The following is a 21696-nucleotide window of genomic DNA, read 5'->3' as shown; positions in this document are numbered from 1 at the left end:
AACTTAAGAAGTTGGAGTCGCAACATGTAATTATTTGAGCCATGAACCGAAAAATGACAAGGCTCTGATACTACTTGTTGGAATTGACAGAAGTTTACGCGGAAAATTTGGAAGAACAAAAGCAACTAGATTAAAGAAGAGAGTTGATATTCTTATCGTGAGATTGATATTCTTATCGTGATAAACATGTATGTACGTGTGTATGTGATAAAATGAGATGGTGAGATTGATATTCTTATCGTGAGATGACCCAATAGGTAAATCTGGAACGATGATCGACACCGCTCATCGTGATTTGCACTCATCATCATCTATATGTAGAAAAAAATTATATCATTTTAAAATTTTTAATTATTATTTTAGTTATGTGCAAATGAGACGGCTATTAAGCTGCATGAAAAATTAACATATTATACTAGTTTGATTCATACTCTAGAAGACTCCAAACTATGTAAAAATTTGATGATGTTTTAAATAAAATGTACGGTATGAATAATGAATTTGATGATATGGTTAGTCCATCTCACGATAAGGTTTTGAAAAATACCCTATAGCTTCACTAAATCTGCACTCCTCTTTTAAAATCGAAAAAAAATAAATGCCTTATAGTATCTAAATGTTACAGATAAATACCCAAAAGTTTTAAAATGTTACACTTTGTTATCATCTTGTTTACCTAATGTTCCATGTTTGTGCCATCTTGTTTATCCAATATTACATTTAAATACATTCAACTTACAAATAACCTCACTTTAATACCTAAAAGTTTCTAAAAGTTATATTTTAGTATAATGTATTCTATGATATTCTTGGATACATACATAGAGAAATGCTAATACCATCTGGGTTTTTCATTCTTAAAAGTTTTAAAATGTTACACTTTGTTATCATATTGTTTACCTAATGTTCCATGTTTGTGCCATCTTGTTTATCCAATATTACATTTAAATACCTTCAACTTACAAATAACCTCACTTTAATACCTAAAAGTTTCTAAAAGTTATATTTTAGTATCATGTATTTTATGATATTCTTGGATACATACAGAGAAATGTTAATACTATCTGTGTTTTTTAAACATGGGGGCATTGATCTATAACATTTAAACATTTTAAATGACATTTGCTTGCATGGTTTTAAGAATGAAAAATAACTTAAAGACTCAAAATATGAGATGAGATCAAGGGAGGGGACATGTGAGCTGTCTCTTCCCTATTATATAATGAGCTAGTCATGTAGAAGGAGGACATCTTTTAGAATAGACGTCGTATACACGCAATTTAAGTGCAATTTAGCCATATTTTAAGCCACAAAGTCTACTGCTTTTTGTTTCTGTTTTCGGGGTCTTTTTTGCAATTATCTTTTCTTCCAAAAGGAAAGAGAAGCCCTAGAAACCCTAATCTGAAATCTCGAGAAGAAGAAGAGGAAGGATGTCAGGTGCGCCGCAGGAGGAGGATAAGAAACCAGCGGATCAGATACACATCAATCTCAAAGTCAAGGGACAGGTATCGTCTGGCCGAATCAAAACCTTTGCCCTAGCTTTTTTTTTCCCAATACTTTTTTAATTAAAAAGATTGTGCCGGTGACAGTTGCAAGATTATGCTATGTGATTACGATTGATATATGATGAACAATTAAATTCATTGGTAGCAGCAAGAATATTGATTCATGAGTAAGGCTGCCAAAGACTTGCACATGTTGTAATTTAGAGGGGTTTATTTATTAGTAGTTGCAAATTTATAATTGTATAGGGCTTGGATGTGAACTGCGGAAGAAAGTTTTTCCTAGCATTAATTACTTCCCCTTATTTTCTCCTTAGTACTCTCTAATTTCTCTTTTTTTTAAAGAAAGAAATTGGTATCAATTGATGCAATATTTTTTAAGGTTCTATATGGTTATGAAGCATTTGCATATGTTTGATCTATCATCTTTATCCAGTAATTTTTCTTGCATCTTTTCTCTAGACATAATAATCCGTACTTCCCAACTTTTCTCGGTTGCAGTCAGCTTTTATTCGACAAAATGGTTTCATTGAAAAGTCGAAGAAGAAAAACTTGACGATGGCTAACTTACACATATAATTATGAAATATGATATTTGACTTGGACAGTGCTGGATGCTTCAGGCTGGCACGATCTTTTATATGCTAGCTTGAGATCTTTGTTGTGATGTATGCTAGTCAATATCGGTGAATTGTTTTCAAGTTACAATAGTTTTCAATAATTTCACATTCTTTGAGGGTATTATTTAGGTAACCGTTATCTGAAGTTATTATTGTTTTCTTCTCTTTAGTATTTGTGGTCGAATAATCAACGCAGATCCTTCATAACAGTGAAACATGAGAATGCTATTTTGATACATTAAATCGGTGTTTTTTTCATCATTTTGCTGTCATAATGAGTATTCTTTTCACATGCTTTTAAACATGATCATACTGAATGACCAATACGCAGCTTTGGATTACCTAAGGTCAACTGTCTTATATTAGTAGAACTGTTGAAGTTCACAGGAGAAGCACTTGAGATGCTTTATGTAACTAGGAAAAGGTTGATGATCATGCAAAGAGAAGTATCTATTTCATTATTTTGCATTATCTGATACCTAAATTGAGTGGCAGGTTACATATTCATTACATAAGGATTAGTGATGTGAAAATTTCCTTTGACTATACGGGGCAGCTATGCATGAAGCCATGAACCATGAGTTGGGATATAGATGTGTCTAAATGGAGAGTACAATTCACCGTTGACCTGGCTGATTTCAATCTTGACGACTGTATGGTCTCATGCTACTCTCCACTTAAACGGATAGGAGATTTTGTTCATCCAACTAACCATTGGATGGACTTGATGGATGAAAATTTGATTTGAAGGATTAAAGTAGTGCCAGCTCATCTAATCAAATATTGATCCATCATGTTCATCCGATCGTTGAAAATCTGGATGGACAAAATCTTTTATCCACTTAGGTGAGCTATACGCACACATATGTTCAAATATAGACATGTACAGATACACACACATGTATGTATATCTGTGTGTGTGGCTTTGTATATGTATACATAAACACATATGTACATACATAAACACATATGTACATGCAAGTGTGTGTAGTTATCTTTTGGTACCAAAATCTAAGGGTTGATAGTTGATAGCTAGTGGGGAGATCTCTCTGATTTACCTTTGCTATTTGGAGACTTTGACAGGAAGCAGCCTAGACGGTGGTCATAGTGATGGCTGGCATAACTCATTTTTACATAGCCAGAGTTTCTACAAACTCTTTCTTTTCTGGAGAGATGTTTCACATTGTTGGCAATTTTGTCGGTAAACGTATCTGTGCTCCAAATATTACTTCAGTTTTGTTGGTACCAACCATCTATTACCATTTCAGGCATGTCCAGATCTCCTCACCTTGTGGATGTGATTCCTCATTCTTTCCCAGTTCTAGCTTAACCATTTCTGGTTAACTGGACTGGCACCCTTAAATCTTGTATGTGCTTACAGTAAATCTTGTATGTGCTTACAGTCTAGTTGTTGTCTACTATCTGACACATCAACTTCAATAAGTTTGTCCTTCATACCTTCTTTGTTTTGTTCTGTCCTTTTTGCTATTCTCTTCTCTTCTTCATACCTCCTTTGGTTTGTTCTATCAAAAATATTATGCATTCTTTTAGGTAATGCAAACAATTTCCGAGTTATGGTGTTGGAGTTGGAAATAGATAGCAGGAGCAAATCAATGCGATAACCTTATTAACACACTATGAAAGTGGTAAGCTTGTTTGGAAGACTTATTTTTTGAAGCTTATAAGTTATGTTGCCTTTTAATGCCTTTTGGTTTTTTTGATAAAAATACTAGGGGTTTTTGCTTTTAGACCCATTTGTTTACTCTCATTTGTCTTTAAACCCAAGTACTATTATTTGTATCTTTAAACCCAATTCACCTTTTGTATTTATCTTTAAACCCAATCTCCAAAATATAAAAACAAGTGGTGAAAATATAGTATTTTGAAGATTGGGTTTAAAGATAAATACAAAAGGTGAATTGGGCTTAAAGATACAAACAATAGTACTTGGGTTTAAAGATAAATGGGAGTAAACAAATGGGTCTAAAAGCAAAAACCCCAAAATACTATAAAAATTGTTTGAGCAGGATAGTAATTTGCTTGCTCAAACCTAGCTTTTTTAACTGATCTGATAATTTTTCAAAAGCTGGGGTATATTAGCTTTTTAAATTGAGACTTATAAGCTAACTTATTTGACATTTTACCTAATAAAAGCTCATTTGACAAAAAAAATAAGCCTCCCCAAACACCCTCATTGTGTATCTAGACTATGTTCCATTACATACTTATTCTTGGAAGTTAAGTCTCTGATTCATCCCATTCCTTATCCATTTTGCTATCCAGGACGGGAACGAGGTGTTCTTCAAGATCAAGCGCAGCACCCAGTTGAAGAAGCTCATGAATGCCTACTGTGACCGGCAATCAGTGGATATGAATTCCATCGCTTTCCTCTTCGATGGTCGTAGACTCCGTGGCGAGCAAACCCCTGATGAAGTATAACTCAACAATCTATATCTTGTGATCCTAGCTTATCTACTGGGACTATTTTCTTTTTTCTTAATTTTATTTTTGGTGCTTCTTCTGCAGCTTGAAATGGAAGATGGGGATGAGATTGATGCTATGCTGCACCAAACTGGCGGTGGTCTAAAAACTGCAACCACCTTTAGCTTTATTTTAGCTTAAGATACTGCAAGATCATGTAGATATAAATGGGGCATGAAAGTTAGCTGGAATTTGCTGAAGCTTTTTGTTTCAGCTTTTGGCTTTGTCATCGGGTGTCTTTGGTGGACTAGTATGCTTTTCACGGGATCAGGAAACCCCATACATTATGTTACCTTGTTTCCGTTTTGTTCGCATTATGGGATGTGCAAGCCATGGAAGGTTTAAATGTTACTCTCCTTCCATTTATGCGTCGATTCAACATATGGTTTGCTAGATGTTGCGTTATATAGCAGGTAATACTTTGATCCTTTTTCTTTGGCGCCTTAGGGATTGTGAAAAGCTTACAATCTGATTCAGAAAAGATATGGCTTTTGCAATGAATGTGTTAAACCATCTAGACCATGGAGTCCACATCCATCTCGTCAAGGTCGAAGGGGAGCCGGAGATTTCATTAGAGGATTGTTTCTCTTGTGAAAGTACTAGTGCTCAGTTTGGATATAAAATTGCCAATTGCCAATTCAAATGCTTGTGCGTTCTCCCCAGGGTTAAAAATTAGAATAAGAGTGTTTCAGTATATCTTTTCTTGACGCTGGAAACAGATCTATAGCCATATCCATAGTTTTAAAAAGTTGTCTACGCTGCCGCCGCCTATGCCTAGGGGTACTTAGGCCGCCCGTTTAGGTCTTGCAAGCACATTAGGGAGCATGCTGCTGCAAAACTTAGATCGCGGTCTCGTTTCCTCCATTACTGCCTCCATGATCTCATTTCCTCCATTACTGCCTCCATGCTGTCCTCCCTCTTCCGGTTGAGTACATCCACGCCACACACACTAGGGCTCTAAGCATCAAGTCGGCGCCTAGCGCTTACTATAACATCGGTCTAACTAAGAAAACTGTAACGGAGTTGCTGCAAAATAAGAAGCATCAGCCAACAAGCTCAAGATGAGTATTATAGTTTTAGTGATTCATTTTTCAGTATTTGGGCTATCACAAACTACAATGTTCTACAAGGTACCAACAAGTGACGATGCTCACGAAGTCCGCGTAATACAGTTTTACATCTGTTTCCTTTTCCTCAACAATTTGGGATTCTGACACCACCATTTAGGGTCAAAAAAAAATATTTTAGCCACGCAATTCAATCGGATCCATTTGACACACCCGAAAAGATAAAAAGAAGCAGATGGCAAAAATAATGCTTTGAAATGCTGATGCAGTGACACTATTGGCTGATATCCCGGGACATGGATAAAAATCAGGCAGGTAACTGGAGCCTCACGTTGTTCTTCCAACTGCACAATTTTACATAATAAGCAGATGTCATTATTTAGGACTTAACAATGCAATACTTTAAATAATTTTGGCTTGTGAACATCTCATACCTGTTTATGTAATAGTAAAAGAAATCGGCATAAAGTAGAGTCTGTACCAGTCCAGATATCCAAGCTGCGAAAGGGGAAGGAAACTTGTTAGCATTTCATCCACATGGAATAAGAAATGGTCTAAAGAAACAGAGGAAGGTATTATACTTATCCAGTGGACGTAGTGTGGTTCAGTGAAGTAGCGGTAAATCCAGTTGATGATGTACAATGCCCTATATGCACTGCAAAAAGACCACAAGTTCAACTCAAAGAATAAAAATCCATAGTGCTAAAACTGCACAAGTATGGACAGCTCAAAGAAGGAGAATCAGCTAACAGAAATCGATGTAATTGCAAAATACAAGAAGCACATGATTAATGCATACGATCTCGTCAAATTTCACGATGCGTATAACAGAATGGTTTATGCTCGGTGATGAAGACAGTCAGCAGACATGCTTTAAGTTCTTTTTCAGATTTTATAAAAAGACTGAATCCATTTTCTCAGAGAGAAATATTGCATGCAAATCTACTTCTTGAAATGAAATATCATAGCATTCAACAATAGGCTGTGGCTGGTTAGGTTAGTCACTACTCGGTGCGCAATTTGGTCCAACTACTCGCGTTAAACTGGAGGCAGCAATTATTACACATGCCAGCAACCAATTTAATGATCCAACTGCATCTTTGCTCTCACGATTACAAACCGTTGTGCTGCGACCAACTTAAGAATTATAATTGGGTATGTAGCCCTAGTAAATGGAACCACACATCTATATTACGCAGAGCTGCATCTAGTCAGAATTACATTACATCGCTAATTGGACCCCCAATCAAACACATCCCAGAACCCCAAAAAGGAAAGAAAAAACTACAAAAAAAATCAGAACACATTCACATGACATATCACGGTGTTTTGTATATAGGATGTTGGGAATAAGTCTGACAGAAAATTCCATATAGGATGGAGGATATTGGGGATATATCAGAGACATTTAAAAAATATCCAGGTGTCATATCGGATAATGTGTATATACAAATCAAAGATGTTGATACTTGGTGTACCAAAGAATTGCACTGTGGAGAAAGGTGTTATCTTTTTCATAAGTGGATATCTGTTTAGGTTTAGATCTCAATTGAATCATAAATCCAAACCAATCTTTTCAAATAATACAAGTCTAAATTGACATTCTAACATTTCAATTAATTTTTTGAGGATGAAGTAATGTCACTAGATATATAGGGAAATTCATAATATAACGCTAAAAATTTGGCTATGAGTCGCATTTCGTAGGTAAGTTTTTCTCCTTTGCTATTTCTTGAGATTTCTCCCAACTATGTATAATGGAGGGGAAACATAAACTCGGATAAGACTGACAAAGGATTGGACGAATCTAGAGGATCGCAATTTAAAAGGAGGTGAATGTTGCAATATCCTCCTGAAGCTAATGACCCACATCAGCAACGGGCAAGCCTTGGTCACATATGAAAATTCTAAGGATTTGAGCATGAACAAAAGTACAGACTCCTAAATCATGGCACAAATCATTCTATATGAAACTTATAACAGTAACTGAGTTGAACATGGAGTACAGAAAGATAGCTTACCCCAGGAGAAAAACATATTGCCCGGTCAAGTTATCAATATTCTTGGTCCTCTGTAACAAGACCAGCTGAGGAAGTATAGCAACAGCCTCCAAATATAAGGAGAATGTCCACATAACCTATTAACAGAAATTACAAAGTACATAATGAAGGCAACAAATCTGAATGTATAATGGAGAAATATAAGTTCCAAGCAAGAAATTTCTTCACCATACCACAAGAAACAACAAAGTAAAAGATAGTACAGAAAAATGACCACAAATTGCACCTTAGGCATGCATATGTTAGTTTATTAATCAAATTTCTTAAAAAACTGTACGAGTCAGTTTACCTCCTTGAAAGTAAATCTCTCATGTATACATAGGGCCAAGAACAGGCAAGGTAATATGAGGAAGTGATGGCGGAAGGTGTCCTGATCCTTATCATATGATCTGCGGACGATCTTGTGTCTTCTGATGTACCAGACTATTGAGAATGAGCTCCCCAAGAAGATCAACTTCATGACAGTATTATAAAGTGAGATAAAATCAGTAAAAATATCCAGATATCGTGTGGCAAAGACAAGAGCATAGAGCTCTTGTGTCTTCAATGAAATGCCTGCAAAAGGTATAAGCAGGGTGAGTTATGTAGTATGCACATGCTGCTTGATAAGAAAGTGGAAAGCGAACATTGTACATTGCAGTTGATAGAATGTGCATGTGTGTATGTATGTCTGTGCATGCGTACTTTTTAATTAGAAATTTGTATCGTTGGATATGATCTACTACAAGTTAACTCTTTAGTGTAAGATCTCGACTTTTTAATTAGAAATTTGTATCGTTGGATATGATCTACTACAAGTTAACTCTTTAGTGTAAGATCTCGGATAAATTTGAGTATGTTCTAACCTCTACTACAAGTTAACTCTTTAGTGTAAGATCTCGGATAAATTTGAGTATGTTCTAACCATGCATATTATACTATCAAAATCAACATATCAGAATTTTCGCAGAATCAAATAGTTTTTTACCCACATGATTAAAAACACACAGAAACTATTGGAAATTTTGCTAGGTAGTTCATGTGTATAACAACACATCCACGGGTATATATTTAGATATTTTCAATTTAAAAGCCCAAGTTTTAAAATTCATGTCTATAATTTTCACAAAATGGATGCTATCAATAACTATGTAGTTGTTCTAGGCCAATGTGACAAGAAATAGTGGTGACTCTAAAGTAGGCAGTGTGTGAGATTAAAAATTATTGACAACTATTGCAAAACAAGTATGCATGGCTGGGAGATGACAGAAGTATAGTCATCAAATGTGTGAATGAAGCATGATAAAACTATGAATCTCAAATGAACAAGAGATTTACGTTGAGGCAGAATTTTCAAAGTAAACTGCAAATATGTGATAGCATATTATATTAATAACAAAATGTATTAAATACTACACAATGCCTTGAAGTTCTGACTCATCTCAACTGCCTTGAAGTTCTGACTTGCATAGAATTACATACATGGAATTATTTAAGAGAAAACTGCCTTCCTAACCATTTAAATTACAATCAGGTTCTGTTCGTGAAGCTAGAAATAGTGCAAGATTAAGCTACATGTAGACACATCATTCTACTCGGTTGTGTCCACTGATTCCAACTCAGTTATTACTTGTTAGTAACGGGAAGTTTTAAAGAATGTTAGAAAGCTAATGACATTGCAAAAAAACTTGTACGTGTCATAATAACTGTAATCGACAGTTGTAGCCTAAGTACACATGACAAGCAGTTATCAGCTATTTCTCAGTAGGTGGGAAGATTACCATGGCCTGATGATATGATAGAAGCTCAGGGAAGATACAAAGTCACTAGTAACCATGAGAAGTACCAGAAAAGCAAGGTGCATAAGCTTTAGTAAATTGCCCTGTGATCGTAATGAGTGGATATTTGCATTTCCCTAAACAATCCCTTTTTATTTCCTGGACGACCTGTTCATTTACTCAAGAGAGCATCCCTTCCCAATGCTCACAGTATCATGAAAACTATTGCTCTAATATAACCATTTTACCTAAAATCTTTAGTTACTAGTAGAGGCAACATAATCTTAAAACCTTTTCTCAAGTAGGATCAGCCGAAAGCTTGACTCGCAAGCAAGGCATTGTAGAAGATGGTAATTGTAAGTGATGTTTAACACCAGGGCCTTATAAATGTCGTTAAACATTATACTCGAATGCTATGCCAGTCAAATGCTTTATCCGAAAGCTTGAAACTAGTTGCATTAGCAGTACGAGTCTATGACACTATAACATCACAGCTTTATATTTCAGATTTCGCAAATTAGTTCTGCAGACCCATTCAAACTTGTCATTTACGAACCACACGAGCTCAAGCTAAAAACTTTCCATATTCGGCAACATTCTAATCCTCAACCTGAAACCCTCCTACGTATATGTCGGCCAAGCCTTTCCTTCCTACTCTTAACTCATTTTAACTGATTAATAATCCTAAAAATGTCAACTTTACCAATCAAAACTTTAGTGCTGCCTAATCTAAAAAACTCAACGATATCATACGATTCGCACATCTCTTCAAAATGTCGAATACTTCCCTAGACTTTCGCCAGAAATCATAAACGTAAAAGTTTCAAATCTGAGCAAACTTCTTCACGTAAATCACCTTCTTACGTCAAATCGAACCAAACATGACAAGAAAACACGATTTTCAAAGAAATTTCATACCGGCGCAAGATTTGATGGTGTGGATCTTGAGGAGGAGAACGAGAACGCTCATCAGATGCGTCATGTCGCCGGCTAATCTGAAGATATTCATCTCTAGCCTTCAGATCTGAGATCTTAAGGTCCTGATTTCGATCGATTTGGAGCTCGAGATTGATGGAATCTTTCGTATTTCTCCCTCTCCCTCTCCCCTTTTAGATTTCTCTCGGTTTCTTTCTCTCCCCTCTTGCTCGATGTGAATCGAAATGGAGGGATTAGCGGTACGGTGTCTCGCGGGTGCGTGAAAAGGAGAGAAACGTCGAGGCCCGCTTTTTTTCCTTTCTTTTTCTTTTTCCTTTATTTATTTTGCAAAAAAAAAAATATTACACAAGTGATGATGACAATCGGGCAACAAGCTGCGCCGCTAATTCTTTTTTTTTTCTTTTTTTTTCTTTTTCTTTTTTTCCCTCTTTGGACATGGGAACTTCCCCGTGATGGACCGCGGGTATTAAATCTTAAAATACTGCTCATAGGAGACCTCTAATAATATGGAAAATTAAATTCATGTGAGTGTCCTCTATGATAGTTGAATCTGAGATCTTCAAATGCTACTTATAGTTATCTTACCAACAAGATTAGACCTAGTTGGGTAACTATTCCCGATTACATTGATATTTGAATTGACAAAAAACAAATATAATTTAAAAATAATTTGAATTTTCATATTATTTTTGACCGATATGAAACTAAGCTTTATTTGAGAAAGTATAGCATTGCAAAGTGAAAAATATTAAAATAGTGTTATACAAGGAAGGTGAATATTTAAAACCAATATGGCAAAATGATTGATTTAAAGTATGTTAAAACGATGCAAAAGAGAATATGAAGTTTATTCCTAATCATTGATAGACTTCATAAAAAAATATAAATTAAAGATTAATGCTAACTCTAGTATACTTTTATATGATAAAAACATCCACATAAGAATATAAAAGTACTGAAAAAAATTCATGAAACTCCCTTCTAAAGATTCCTAATTTCACTCAAAATAATTAAACTATTCTATAAAATATTGTTTTTTATTTCTTCTATTTTATTTTTTATTGAGTTAAGATCAATCCTTCTTCAGGTTTATCATTTATCATTTCTCGGACAATTCTAGAGTATTGTCTTCATCATCTACATCAATTGTGACATCAGGCTAATTTTGTATTTTTTATGCTATTATCTTTCCTAGGCTCGTTAATTTTTTATCATCTCATTTAACTTTACAAAGAAGTCAAATGTACTTATGATGTTCAACACAAACTGCTCAAAATATAGACTTTGATTTTTTTTCTATTTCAATGAGAATAAATATTAATTTCATATATATAAAATTCTTTGTGTTCCTAATTTATTACTTAAATAAATTAGAAGCTATCTCTTTATTTTCCTCTAAAATGAATTCTTCTGATGTGCATCCAATAAGAATTTCTGTTATTTTAATAATATTACCTTTGCTCTATCCCTGTCATTTTCCATAAAGATCTAAACTAAATAACTGCATTATTCATTACCAATTTCTCTTAGATTATAATATTAATATTTAATTTGAACAACACAGTATGGAATTTATGAATACTTACTAATTTTTCTTATGTCTTCCATGGAGATTTTTTCTTCGATTAGGATAAAGTTATTAAATTATTTTTTAATGTAACTCATTCAGTGCTTCATTAATAGATATGTCTTATGTTAATACCAATTTAAGTGATTCATTGACGTTTTCTGAATTTTAAATTTATTTCCATCACTTTCCCATTTGCAATGGAAATAAATCAATTCTTTTAAAGTTATCTCTAAATATTCTAATAGTTTCTCCATATGTAATTCCTTGTATTCTTTTACCCTATAAATATTATTAACGTCAAAGATTAAAGTTTCTAAATTAAAATCAATTAATGCTAAGGTATAATATTATAGTGTTTTATCATTTCTATGGATTTAAACATCTATCAATTAATGTTACGAATGTATTTTGGCTACCCCAACTTATTACTAAAATTATATGAAATTACTTTAATTTATATAGTGCCAATAATTTTTAATCTATAATATTTTTAAAAAAAAATTCCATTAACCGGATGTTTTTAATCAATTCTTATTGTTTTTGTTTACCAGTATCAACTTAGACTATTCTTAGATGCTGAAAATGGATAGTAAATCCCTAAATTAGAAATTTTAATATATATATATATATATATATATATATCTATAATATTTTTAAAAAAAAATTCCATTAACCGGATGTTTTTAATCAATTCTTATTGTTTTTGTTTACCAGTATCAACTTAGACTATTCTTAGATGCTGAAAATGGATAGTAAATCCCTAAATTAGAAATTTTAATATATATATATATATATATATGGCAAGCTCCCATGAAGCTCCTCACCTCAGTCACTGTCTTCGGCGTCGGCCACTTTGTGATCACCTCCACCTTGCCTGGATCTATCCTCCGCTGGCCCTTCCCTACGATGAAGCCGAGATATACCAACTCGTCCTTCCCGAACTCGCACTTTTTCCCGTTGAGCTTCAGCTGTCCGTCCTGCAACACTTCAAATACCTTCTCAACATGAACGAGATGCTCCTCCCAAGTCCTGCTGTACACCAAGATATCATTAAGGTAAACTATCACAAAATCCTCTATAAAGGGTCGCAACAAATCATTCATAAGCCTCATAAAGGTAGCCGGAGCATTGCACAGTCCAAACGGCATCACCAACCACTCGAACAGGCCTTGCTTGGTCTTGAACGCAGTCTTCCAAGTGTCTTCCTCCCGAATCCTCACCTGATGGTAACCAGACTTCAAATCCAGCTTCGTGAAAAACCTCGCTCCCTCCAACTGGTCCATAAGATCATCGATCCGCGGTAATGGGTAGCGATTCTTGATTGTGATCTTGTTGAGTGCCCGATAATCTACGCACATGCGCCAACCTCCATCCTTTTTGGGCACCAACAACACTGGTGACCCGCAAGGCGAACAACTTGGCACAATCACTCCTGTCTCCAAGAGCTCCTGAACTTGCTTCTTGATCTCCTCGGACTCTAGTACTGATGTGCGGTATAGGCCTATGTTAGGTAAGGAACTCTCCCCTGTCAACATAATCTCATGCTCTACACCTCGACGTGGTGGTAGTCCCGTGATCTCCGAAAACAAGTCCGCATACTTTGCTTTTAACCTTTCAAGATCTCCCTCCTGAAGCTTGCTCAAGGCGGACAAGCACATCCCACTCAGCTTCTCTTCATACGGTCGAATGAACAATAAAACGAACTTCCTGCCCGCATTCACCAACCTCTTAGCCTGAGTCACTGTCACCAAGCTCGTCTCCTGTGGAAGAGACGCCGAACGAAAAACGAATTGCTCGCCATCCTTGGTGAACGTATACTTTTGGGCTCGCCGATCATATACTGCGTATCTATCCCACAAATAAGGATTGCCCAAAATAACTTGGCAAACATCTAACGGAACCACGTCGCATGTGACCTCGTCAATATACGACTCGTGGAGTGCAAATCTGAATGAACACTGGTTCACTACACTCAATCCCGCCTCCTTCTGAATCCACCCTAATGGATAGGGCTTTGGATGCTTCACCGTCTTCAATCCCAGCTTCTGTACTAATGCCTCAGATATCAGATTTTTCTGACTCCCTGGATCTACAATAGCATCCACTAAGCTGGTCTTGACCTGCAATTTCAGAACAAAGAGCTGCTCCCTCGGGTCGTCATCTTCCTTGGTAGCCTGCTTCCCCGCCATAAGGTTGAGACTGCTATTGGGTTCGGTCATCCCGGGAACCTCCTTCGGACCCTGTGCTATCACGTACGCCTTCTTCTCCTCCTTCTTCTTCAATCCTTTAGGCTTCAGATGAGGATACTTATCCCAGCAACGATCGGCCACATGCCCTGTCTGCTTGCAGTGATTGCATGTCAATCCTGCTTTCCCCGAGTCAACCTTCTTCTTCTCATCCTTAGACTGAGAGCCACCCGTCTTGCTCCCCGATGGTTTGGAATCCCCCTTTGTCTCATTGCCCTTCTTCTGCCTGCCCTCAATGGCAATGGCCTTCACGCTCGCCTCTGCGATTGTCTCCACTGAAAACAGCTTCATCTCCTTCCGGATGTAATCATTCAGACCCGCCATGTACTTCATGAAGATGGGATACTCGTCTGTTGCGATGTTTAGAACCATCGCCTGCTGTTGGAACTCCGTCGTATACTCCTGAACGGTCTGATTAAACTTTTGGCGCAAGCCATACCACTTGTACCAACGCTCCTCAAGGAACCCTACTGGATAGAACTGTTTACGAAGTAGTTCCTTGAACTTGTTCCACGACGCCGCTTTCCTCTCCTGTTTGCAATAGGATTTCCACCACGTCAACGCGTGCCCGGAAAGCTTCAGTGTCGCGAACACTATCTTCTCCTTGGACGAATATCCGTAGAGAGTGAAGTACATCTCCATACGTTCGATCCAATCATCAAGCTTCTCCACGTTGATACTCCCATCATAAACAGGAATCTCAACCTTGAAGTCAATCTTCAGATTTTGGTAATTGTTCTTACTCCTTTGATGTCCGGCAGTCTTGACAATCTCAGTCTCCCCCTCTGAATCAGATTCCTCGTGTTCCTCGTCGGATTCGACGAGTTTCTTCTTGCCCTTCGAAGAAGATTCCTCCTTTTTGTCACCTCCGTTGATTAGACCCACGAGTTGGGTAAGAGTCGTCCCGATCGTCTCAATCTGTCTCTCCATGGCATCAAGTCTCGCTGAATTATCTGCTTCAGTCATCTTCTCCTTCCTTAATTTCTGGACTCTCTCCAAAGAAATAAGGATCTCGCCAAGCTTCTTGTACTGTGAGCGAGTAAGGACCATACACAGGTTCCCCCTTCACAGGATCTAGGTTCTCTGATACCAACTTGATACGAGTTGCCGTGCGAGCACTCTTGATCGCGGAATTATCAAGAGTGGGTAAAGAAGAAGAACGACAGAAGAACACAAGAGTTGAATTAGGGCGAAGGAAAATACCTTCTCTAGATTATGAGAATCAATTGGATTTTACAAATCTCTCTCTCACAATCTCTCTAGATCAAAGAACAACCTCCCTGATCTCTTTTCTGATTACAAACTGAGTTCTAAACCCTAGAAAAGTCGTGTTTCTATTTATACTAAACAGAAATCCCAACTGGAGCAGGAAACAGACCCAGGCCCGGATCCGCGACGCGGTCGACCGCAGTGCCCAAGTCGGTCGACCGGTCAGAACGACGAAATCTGGAAAATCGATTACAGGGTTCTCCGGTCGACCGCAGTGCCACCATCGGTCGACCGATCTCAGTCCCGAGACACAGTTGGGGTCCGTGCACGATGCGGTCGACCGCCGTGACCACGCCGGTCGACCGGACAGAGTCCAACTGTAATTTCTGCAGTTTTGATGAATCCTTTCGACTTCGTTGCTTCCAATGGCCTCGTCCACGACTCCTCTACTCTATTCTCAAGATACCATGAGAATCATCTATCCTCAAGCTCCCATGAGGATCGCTAAGCTCCCGAAGAGAAGATACACCCGTATCATGGGTCCCCCCTTTAGGAACTTGAAGTCCCATTCAAGTTAGAACTTCAGCTGAGGGAACTCGCGAGCCCCTCCTTCTCTGTTGAACCACTTGGCCTTGCTAGGTACCTGACCTTGACGTCCAATGAGAAACGACTCCTTCGTCCCCCGCCTCGTCGTGGTCGTCTTCCGTTCCAAAATGCAATCTTCTTTCAGTGGCTCCTCTCTATCAAACCACAAGTCTTCAACATGCGGTAAGATCAACTTGTCATCACCTTCATCATCCAATAACGGAGGTTCAAACAACTTCAAGTACTCGGCATTGATCACCGAATACATGCCTAAGTAAGGTGGTAAATCTAAACGAAAAGCGTTGTCACCAATCTGATCGATAATCCGAAACGGACCATAACGAATAGGCTTCAACTTCTTCCCTTCTCCTTTGAGCCTCTCCTTACTCAATTTTAGCCATACCATATCGCCTTTACCAAAGTTACAAGGAACCCGATGTTGATCATGCTTCGCCTTGTACTTAGCTTGCGATTTCTTCAATTGAGCTTCAACCGTGGCATGAATATTTGCAATCTTCTCAAGAAATCGCTGAGCACGTTGTCTCTCACTCCCCTCCTTGCCGTCCACTGTGGCTTCACTTGAAAACACAAGGTCGAACGGGTTTGGCGGTAAAAATCCATAACAAGTCTCAAACGGTGACTTCCCTGAAGATCCATGAATCGCCCGATTGAAAGCAAACTGCAAATATGGTAAACTCTCATCCCAAGTCTTAGGATGCCTAGAATTATACCCCCGCAACATGTGCACCATAGTCCGGTTGACTACCTCCGTTTGTCCGTCTGTTTGTGGGTGAAATGCCGTGCTCTTCTTCAATTTGGTGTCCATCAAACTCCACAAAGAATCCCAAAAATGCCCGAGAAAACGGCTATCCCGATCCGAAATAATCGAATTCGGCAACCCAAAGTGCTTCCACACATGCTCAAAGAATAATTGTGCTGCACCCGCTCCCGTCACGGTCTTCTTACAAGGAATCAATATCACCATCTTGCTGAACCAGTCCACCACAACGTACAAATAGTCATGCCCGCGCTTCGTAGTTGGCAACCCTCCTAGAAAATCCATAGAAATGCTCTCCCGCGGCCTAGAAGGAACCGGTAATGGTAGGTACAATCCCCTCTTTCTGTTAGAAGGCTTCGAAATACAACATAACTTACACCCTCCAACATACTTGGTCACATCATCAAGCATCCGTGGCCAAAACACATGTCGCCGTAGATTGAGAAGCGTTTTCTGAATGCCAAAATGCCCTTGCACACGCGAGGTATGTGCTTCCCGAATCCACTGCAACCTATCACCATCCTCCGGAATGCATAGTGATGCCCCACGATACAATAAGCCATCATCTCCAAGTGCATACTCCCCCCTTTGACCAGCCTTCGCCTGCTCAAACACACTACCGAAGTCTCTACTGGATGCATACAACTGAACATACTCAAAAGGAACCAAGGGCTGAATACGCGTCGCCACCAACAACGACCTTATCGGTGGGCGAGATAACATATCGGCCAACTTGTTCGTCGCCCCCTTCTTGTACCTAATAATGATGTTGAAAGCCATCAAATAGGACATCCACTTCATGTGTCGTGCCTGCTGTAGCTTTGTCTGGGCATGTAAGAACTCCAACGGCTTATGATCCGAATGCACGACCACCTCCTTCCCTAACAAGTACACCCTCCAATGCTTAATTGCTTGATATAGCGCATAGAACTCCTTGTCGTAGGTTGGGTAGTTCGCAACAGCACCCGAAAACTTTTCAGAATGGTATTCCACCGGTTTCCCATCCTGAATCAACACCGCGCCCATCGCATAATTAGACGCGTCGGTCTCTACCTCGAAAGTCCGCTGCAAATTCGGCAACGCCAACACTGGTGCCTCCGAGATCTTCCTTTTTAGCAACTGAAAAGCCTCCTCATGCGTCTTTCCCCACTCAAACTGAACTTTAGCCTTTGTGAGGCCATGTAACGGTGCCGCATAAGTCGAAAAATGTCGAATGAACTTGCGCAAATACTGGCAAGCCCCCATGAAGCTCCTCACCTCAGTCACTGTCTTCGGCGTCGGCCACTTTGTGATCACCTCCACCTTGCCTGGATCTATCCTCCGCTGGCCCTTCCCTACGATGAAGCCGAGATACACCAACTCGTCCTTCCCGAACTCGCACTTTTTCCCGTTGAGCTTCAGCTGTCCATCGTGCAACACTTCAAATACCTTCTCAACATGAACAAGATGCTCCTCCCAGGTCCTGCTGTACACCAAGATATCATCAAGGTAAACTATCACAAAATCCTCTATAAAGGGTCGCAACAAATCATTCATAAGCCTCATAAAGGTAGCCGGAGCATTGCACAGTCCAAACGGCATCACCAACCACTCGAACAGGCCTTGCTTGGTCTTGAACGCAGTCTTCCAAGTGTCTTCCTCCCGAATCCTCACCTGATGGTAACCAGACTTCAAATCCAGCTTCGTGAAAAACCTCGCTCCCTCCAACTGGTCCATAAGATCATCGATCCGCGGTAATGGGTAGCGATTCTTGATTGTGATCTTGTTGAGTGCCCGATAATCTACGCACATGCGCCAACCTCCATCCTTTTTGGGCACCAACAACACTGGTGACCCGCAAGGCGAACAACTTGGCACAATCACTCCTGTCTCCAAGAGCTCCTGAACTTGCTTCTTGATCTCCTCGGACTCTAGTACTGATGTGCGGTATAGGCCTATGTTAGGTAAGGAACTCTCCCCTGTCAACATAATCTCATGCTCTACACCTCGACGTGGTGGTAGTCCCGTGATCTCCGAAAACAAGTCCGCATACTTTGCTTTTAACCTTTCAAGATCTCCCTCCTGAAGCTTGCTCAAGGCGGACAAGCACATCCCACTCAGCTTCTCTTCATACGGTCGAATGAACAATAAAACGAACTTCCTGCCCGCATTCACCAACCTCTTAGCCTGAGTCACTGTCACCAAGCTCGTCTCCTGTGGAAGAGACGCCGAACGAAAAACGAATTGCTCGCCATCCTTGGTGAACGTATACTTTTGGGCTCGCCGATCATATACTGCGTATCTATCCCACAAATAAGGATTGCCCAAAATAACTTGGCAAACATCTAACGGAACCACGTCGCATGTGACCTCGTCAATATACGACTCGTGGAGTGCAAATCTGAATGAACACTGGTTCACTACACTCAATCCCGCCTCCTTCTGAATCCACCCTAATGGATAGGGCTTTGGATGCTTCACCGTCTTCAATCCCAGCTTCTGTACTAATGCCTCAGATATCAGATTTTTCTGACTCCCTGGATCTACAATAGCATCCACTAAGCTGGTCTTGACCTGCAATTTCAGAACAAAGAGCTGCTCCCTCGGGTCGTCATCTTCCTTGGTAGCCTGCTTCTCCGCCATAAGGTTGAGACTGCTATTGGGTTCGGTCATCCCGGGAACCTCCTTCGGACCCTGTGCTATCACGTACGCCTTCTTCTCCTCCTTCTTCTTCAATCCTTTAGGCTTCAGATGAGGATACTTATCCCAGCAACGATCGGCCACATGCCCTGTCTGCTTGCAGTGATTGCATGTCAATCCTGCTTTCCCCGAGTCAACCTTCTTCTTCTCATCCTTAGACTGAGAGCCACCCGTCTTGCTCCCCGATGGTTTGGAATCCCCCTTTGTCTCATTGCCCTTCTTCTGCCTGCCCTCAATGGCAATGGCCTTCACGCTCGCCTCTGCGATTGTCTCCACTGAAAACAGCTTCATCTCCTTCCGGATGTATTCATTCAGACCCGCCATGTACTTCATAAAGATGGGATACTCGTCTGTTGCGATGTTTAGAACCATCGCCTGCTGCTGGAACTCCGTCGTATACTCCTGAACGGTCTGAGTAAACTTTTGGCGTAAGCCATACCACTTGTACCAACGCTCCTCAAGGAACCCTACTGGATAGAACTGTTTACGAAGTAGTTCCTTGAACTTGTTCCACGACGCCGCTTTCCTCTCCTGTTTGCAATAGGATTTCCACCACGTCAACGCGTGCCCGGAAAGCTTCAGTGTCGCGAACACTATCTTCTCCTTGGACGAATATCCGTAGAGAGTGAAGTACATCTCCATACGTTCGATCCAATCATCAAGCTTCTCCACGTTGATACTCCCATCATAAACAGGAATCTCAACCTTGAAGTCAATCTTCAGATTTTGGTAATTGTTCTTACTCCTTTGATGTCCGGCAGTCTTGACAATCTCAGTCTCCCCCTCTGAATCAGATTCCTCGTGTTCCTCGTCGGATTCGACGAGTTTCTTCTTGCCCTTCGAAGAAGATTCCTCCTTTTTGTCACCTCCGTTGATTAGACCCACAAGTTGGGTAAGAGTCGACCCGATCGTCTCAATCTGTCTCTCCATGGCATCAAGTCTCGCTGAATTGTCTGCTTCAGTCATCTTCTCCTTCCTTGTTTCTGGACTCTCTCCAAAGAAATAAGGATCTCGCCAAGCTTCTTGTACTGTGAGCGAGTAAGGACCATACACAGGTTCCCCCTTCACAGGATCTAGGTGCTCTGATACCAACTTGATACGAGTTGCCGTGCGAGCACTCTTGATCGCGGAATTATCAAGAGTGGGTAAAGAAGAAGAACGACAGAAGAACACAAGAGTTGAATTAGGGCGAAGGAAAATACCTTCTCTAGATTATGAGAATCAATTGGATTTTACAAATCTCTCTCTCACAATCTCTCTAGATCAAAGAACAACCTCCCTGATCTCTTTTCTGATTACAAACTGAGTTCTAAACCCTAGAAAAGTCGTGTTTCTATTTATACTAAACAGAAATCCCAACTGGAGCAGGAAACAGACCCAGGCCCGGATCCGCGATGCGGTCGACCGCAGTGCCCAAGTCGGTCGACCGATCAGAACGACGAAATCTGAAAAAATCGATTACAGGGTTCTCCGGTCGACCGCAGTGCCACCATCGGTCGACCGATCTCAGTCCCGAGACACAGTTGGGGTCCGTGCACGATGCGGTCGACCGCCGTGACCACGCCGGTCGACCGGACAGAGCCCAACTGTAATTTCTGCAGTTTTGATGAATCCTTTCGACTTCGTTGCTTCCAATGGCCTCGTTCACGACTCCTCTACTCTATTCTCAAGATACCATGAGAATCATCTATCCTCAAGCTCCCATGAGGATCGCTAAGCTCCCAAAGAGAAGATACACCCGTATCATATTTTTCTAGGTAAAAGATGTAGAAGCTCAAATATTTCTCCCCTGGTTAGCCTTGGCGGTGCCGGTCTATTTTTTCGATTGTCGCGAACTTTCCTACTAATTTTCTAAACTTGTGCCCTGTAGGCAACCATCTTCTGTGTTGCTAATAACAGAACTTACGGCTATACTTCAGGAATTTTTCCTCATAGTATCACATACAAACCAGACAAGTAATCTGACCCTTCATCGACCATCCAGACAGGTTAGTTTATGCCGGGAAGTCATTAATTGTCCATATTACTATTGCCCACATACAAAAAGACTCCTTACCATAAGTATCATAAATGCTGACACCTTCTTCCCAGAGAAGTTTCAGGTCATCAATTAATGGTTGAAGGAAAACATCGATGTCATTTCCAAGAGAATATCTTCTAGGGATCAAGAGTGACAGTATCATGTACGGTTGCTTCATGCACATCG

At 39.8% G+C, this 21696-nt stretch overlaps 2 protein-coding genes across 2 annotated transcripts; one reads left to right on the top strand and one right to left on the bottom strand.

Moving 5' to 3' along the window:
• Nucleotides 1320-5031, top strand: LOC109830100 (small ubiquitin-related modifier 1-like). The gene is made up of 3 exons (XM_020397253.1): nt 1320-1505; nt 4406-4555; nt 4649-5031. Exons 1-3 carry the CDS (start codon nt 1431-1433, stop codon nt 4742-4744), a joined length of 321 nt encoding a protein of 106 aa, XP_020252842.1. The 5' UTR covers nt 1320-1430; the 3' UTR covers nt 4745-5031.
• On the bottom strand, nt 5666-10664 carry LOC109830099 (ER lumen protein-retaining receptor). The gene is made up of 6 exons (XM_020397252.1): nt 10406-10664; nt 8020-8285; nt 7692-7807; nt 6252-6325; nt 6105-6168; nt 5666-6014 (listed from the first exon to the last, which is right to left on the bottom strand). The coding sequence occupies exons 1-6, from the start codon at nt 10494-10496 to the stop codon at nt 5978-5980; spliced, it is 648 nt and encodes a 215-aa protein (XP_020252841.1). The 5' UTR covers nt 10497-10664; the 3' UTR covers nt 5666-5977.

The sequence above is a fragment of the Asparagus officinalis genome, chromosome 2, assembly GCF_001876935.1.
Source record: "Asparagus officinalis chromosome 2, Aspof.V1, whole genome shotgun sequence".
Classification (NCBI taxonomy): domain Eukaryota; kingdom Viridiplantae; phylum Streptophyta; class Magnoliopsida; order Asparagales; family Asparagaceae; genus Asparagus; species Asparagus officinalis.
This window is presented reverse-complemented; position numbering and strand designations above follow the sequence as displayed.

What these genes read in the sequence shown, in the direction of transcription:
- LOC109830100 (XM_020397253.1), top strand. Translation starts at nt 1,431, where the DNA reads ATGTCAGGTGCGCCGCAGGAGGAGGATAAGAAACCAGCGGATCAGATA. An exon ending in ATCTCAAAGTCAAGGGACAG is followed by an intron (nt 1,506 to 4,405) that starts GTATCGTCTGGC and finishes TTTGCTATCCAG; the next exon opens with GACGGGAACGAGGTGTTCTT. An exon ending in GCGAGCAAACCCCTGATGAA is followed by an intron (nt 4,556 to 4,648) that starts GTATAACTCAAC and finishes CTTCTTCTGCAG; the next exon opens with CTTGAAATGGAAGATGGGGA.
- LOC109830099 (XM_020397252.1), bottom strand. Translation starts at nt 10,496, where the DNA reads ATGAATATCTTCAGATTAGCCGGCGACATGACGCATCTGATGAGCGTT. An exon ending in CAATATGTTTTTCTCCTGGG is followed by an intron (nt 6,326 to 7,691) that starts GTAAGCTATCTT and finishes GTCTTTTTGCAG; the next exon opens with TGCATATAGGGCATTGTACA. An exon ending in TTTTACTATTACATAAACAG is followed by an intron (nt 6,015 to 6,104) that starts GTATGAGATGTT and finishes AAAATTGTGCAG; the next exon opens with TTGGAAGAACAACGTGAGGC.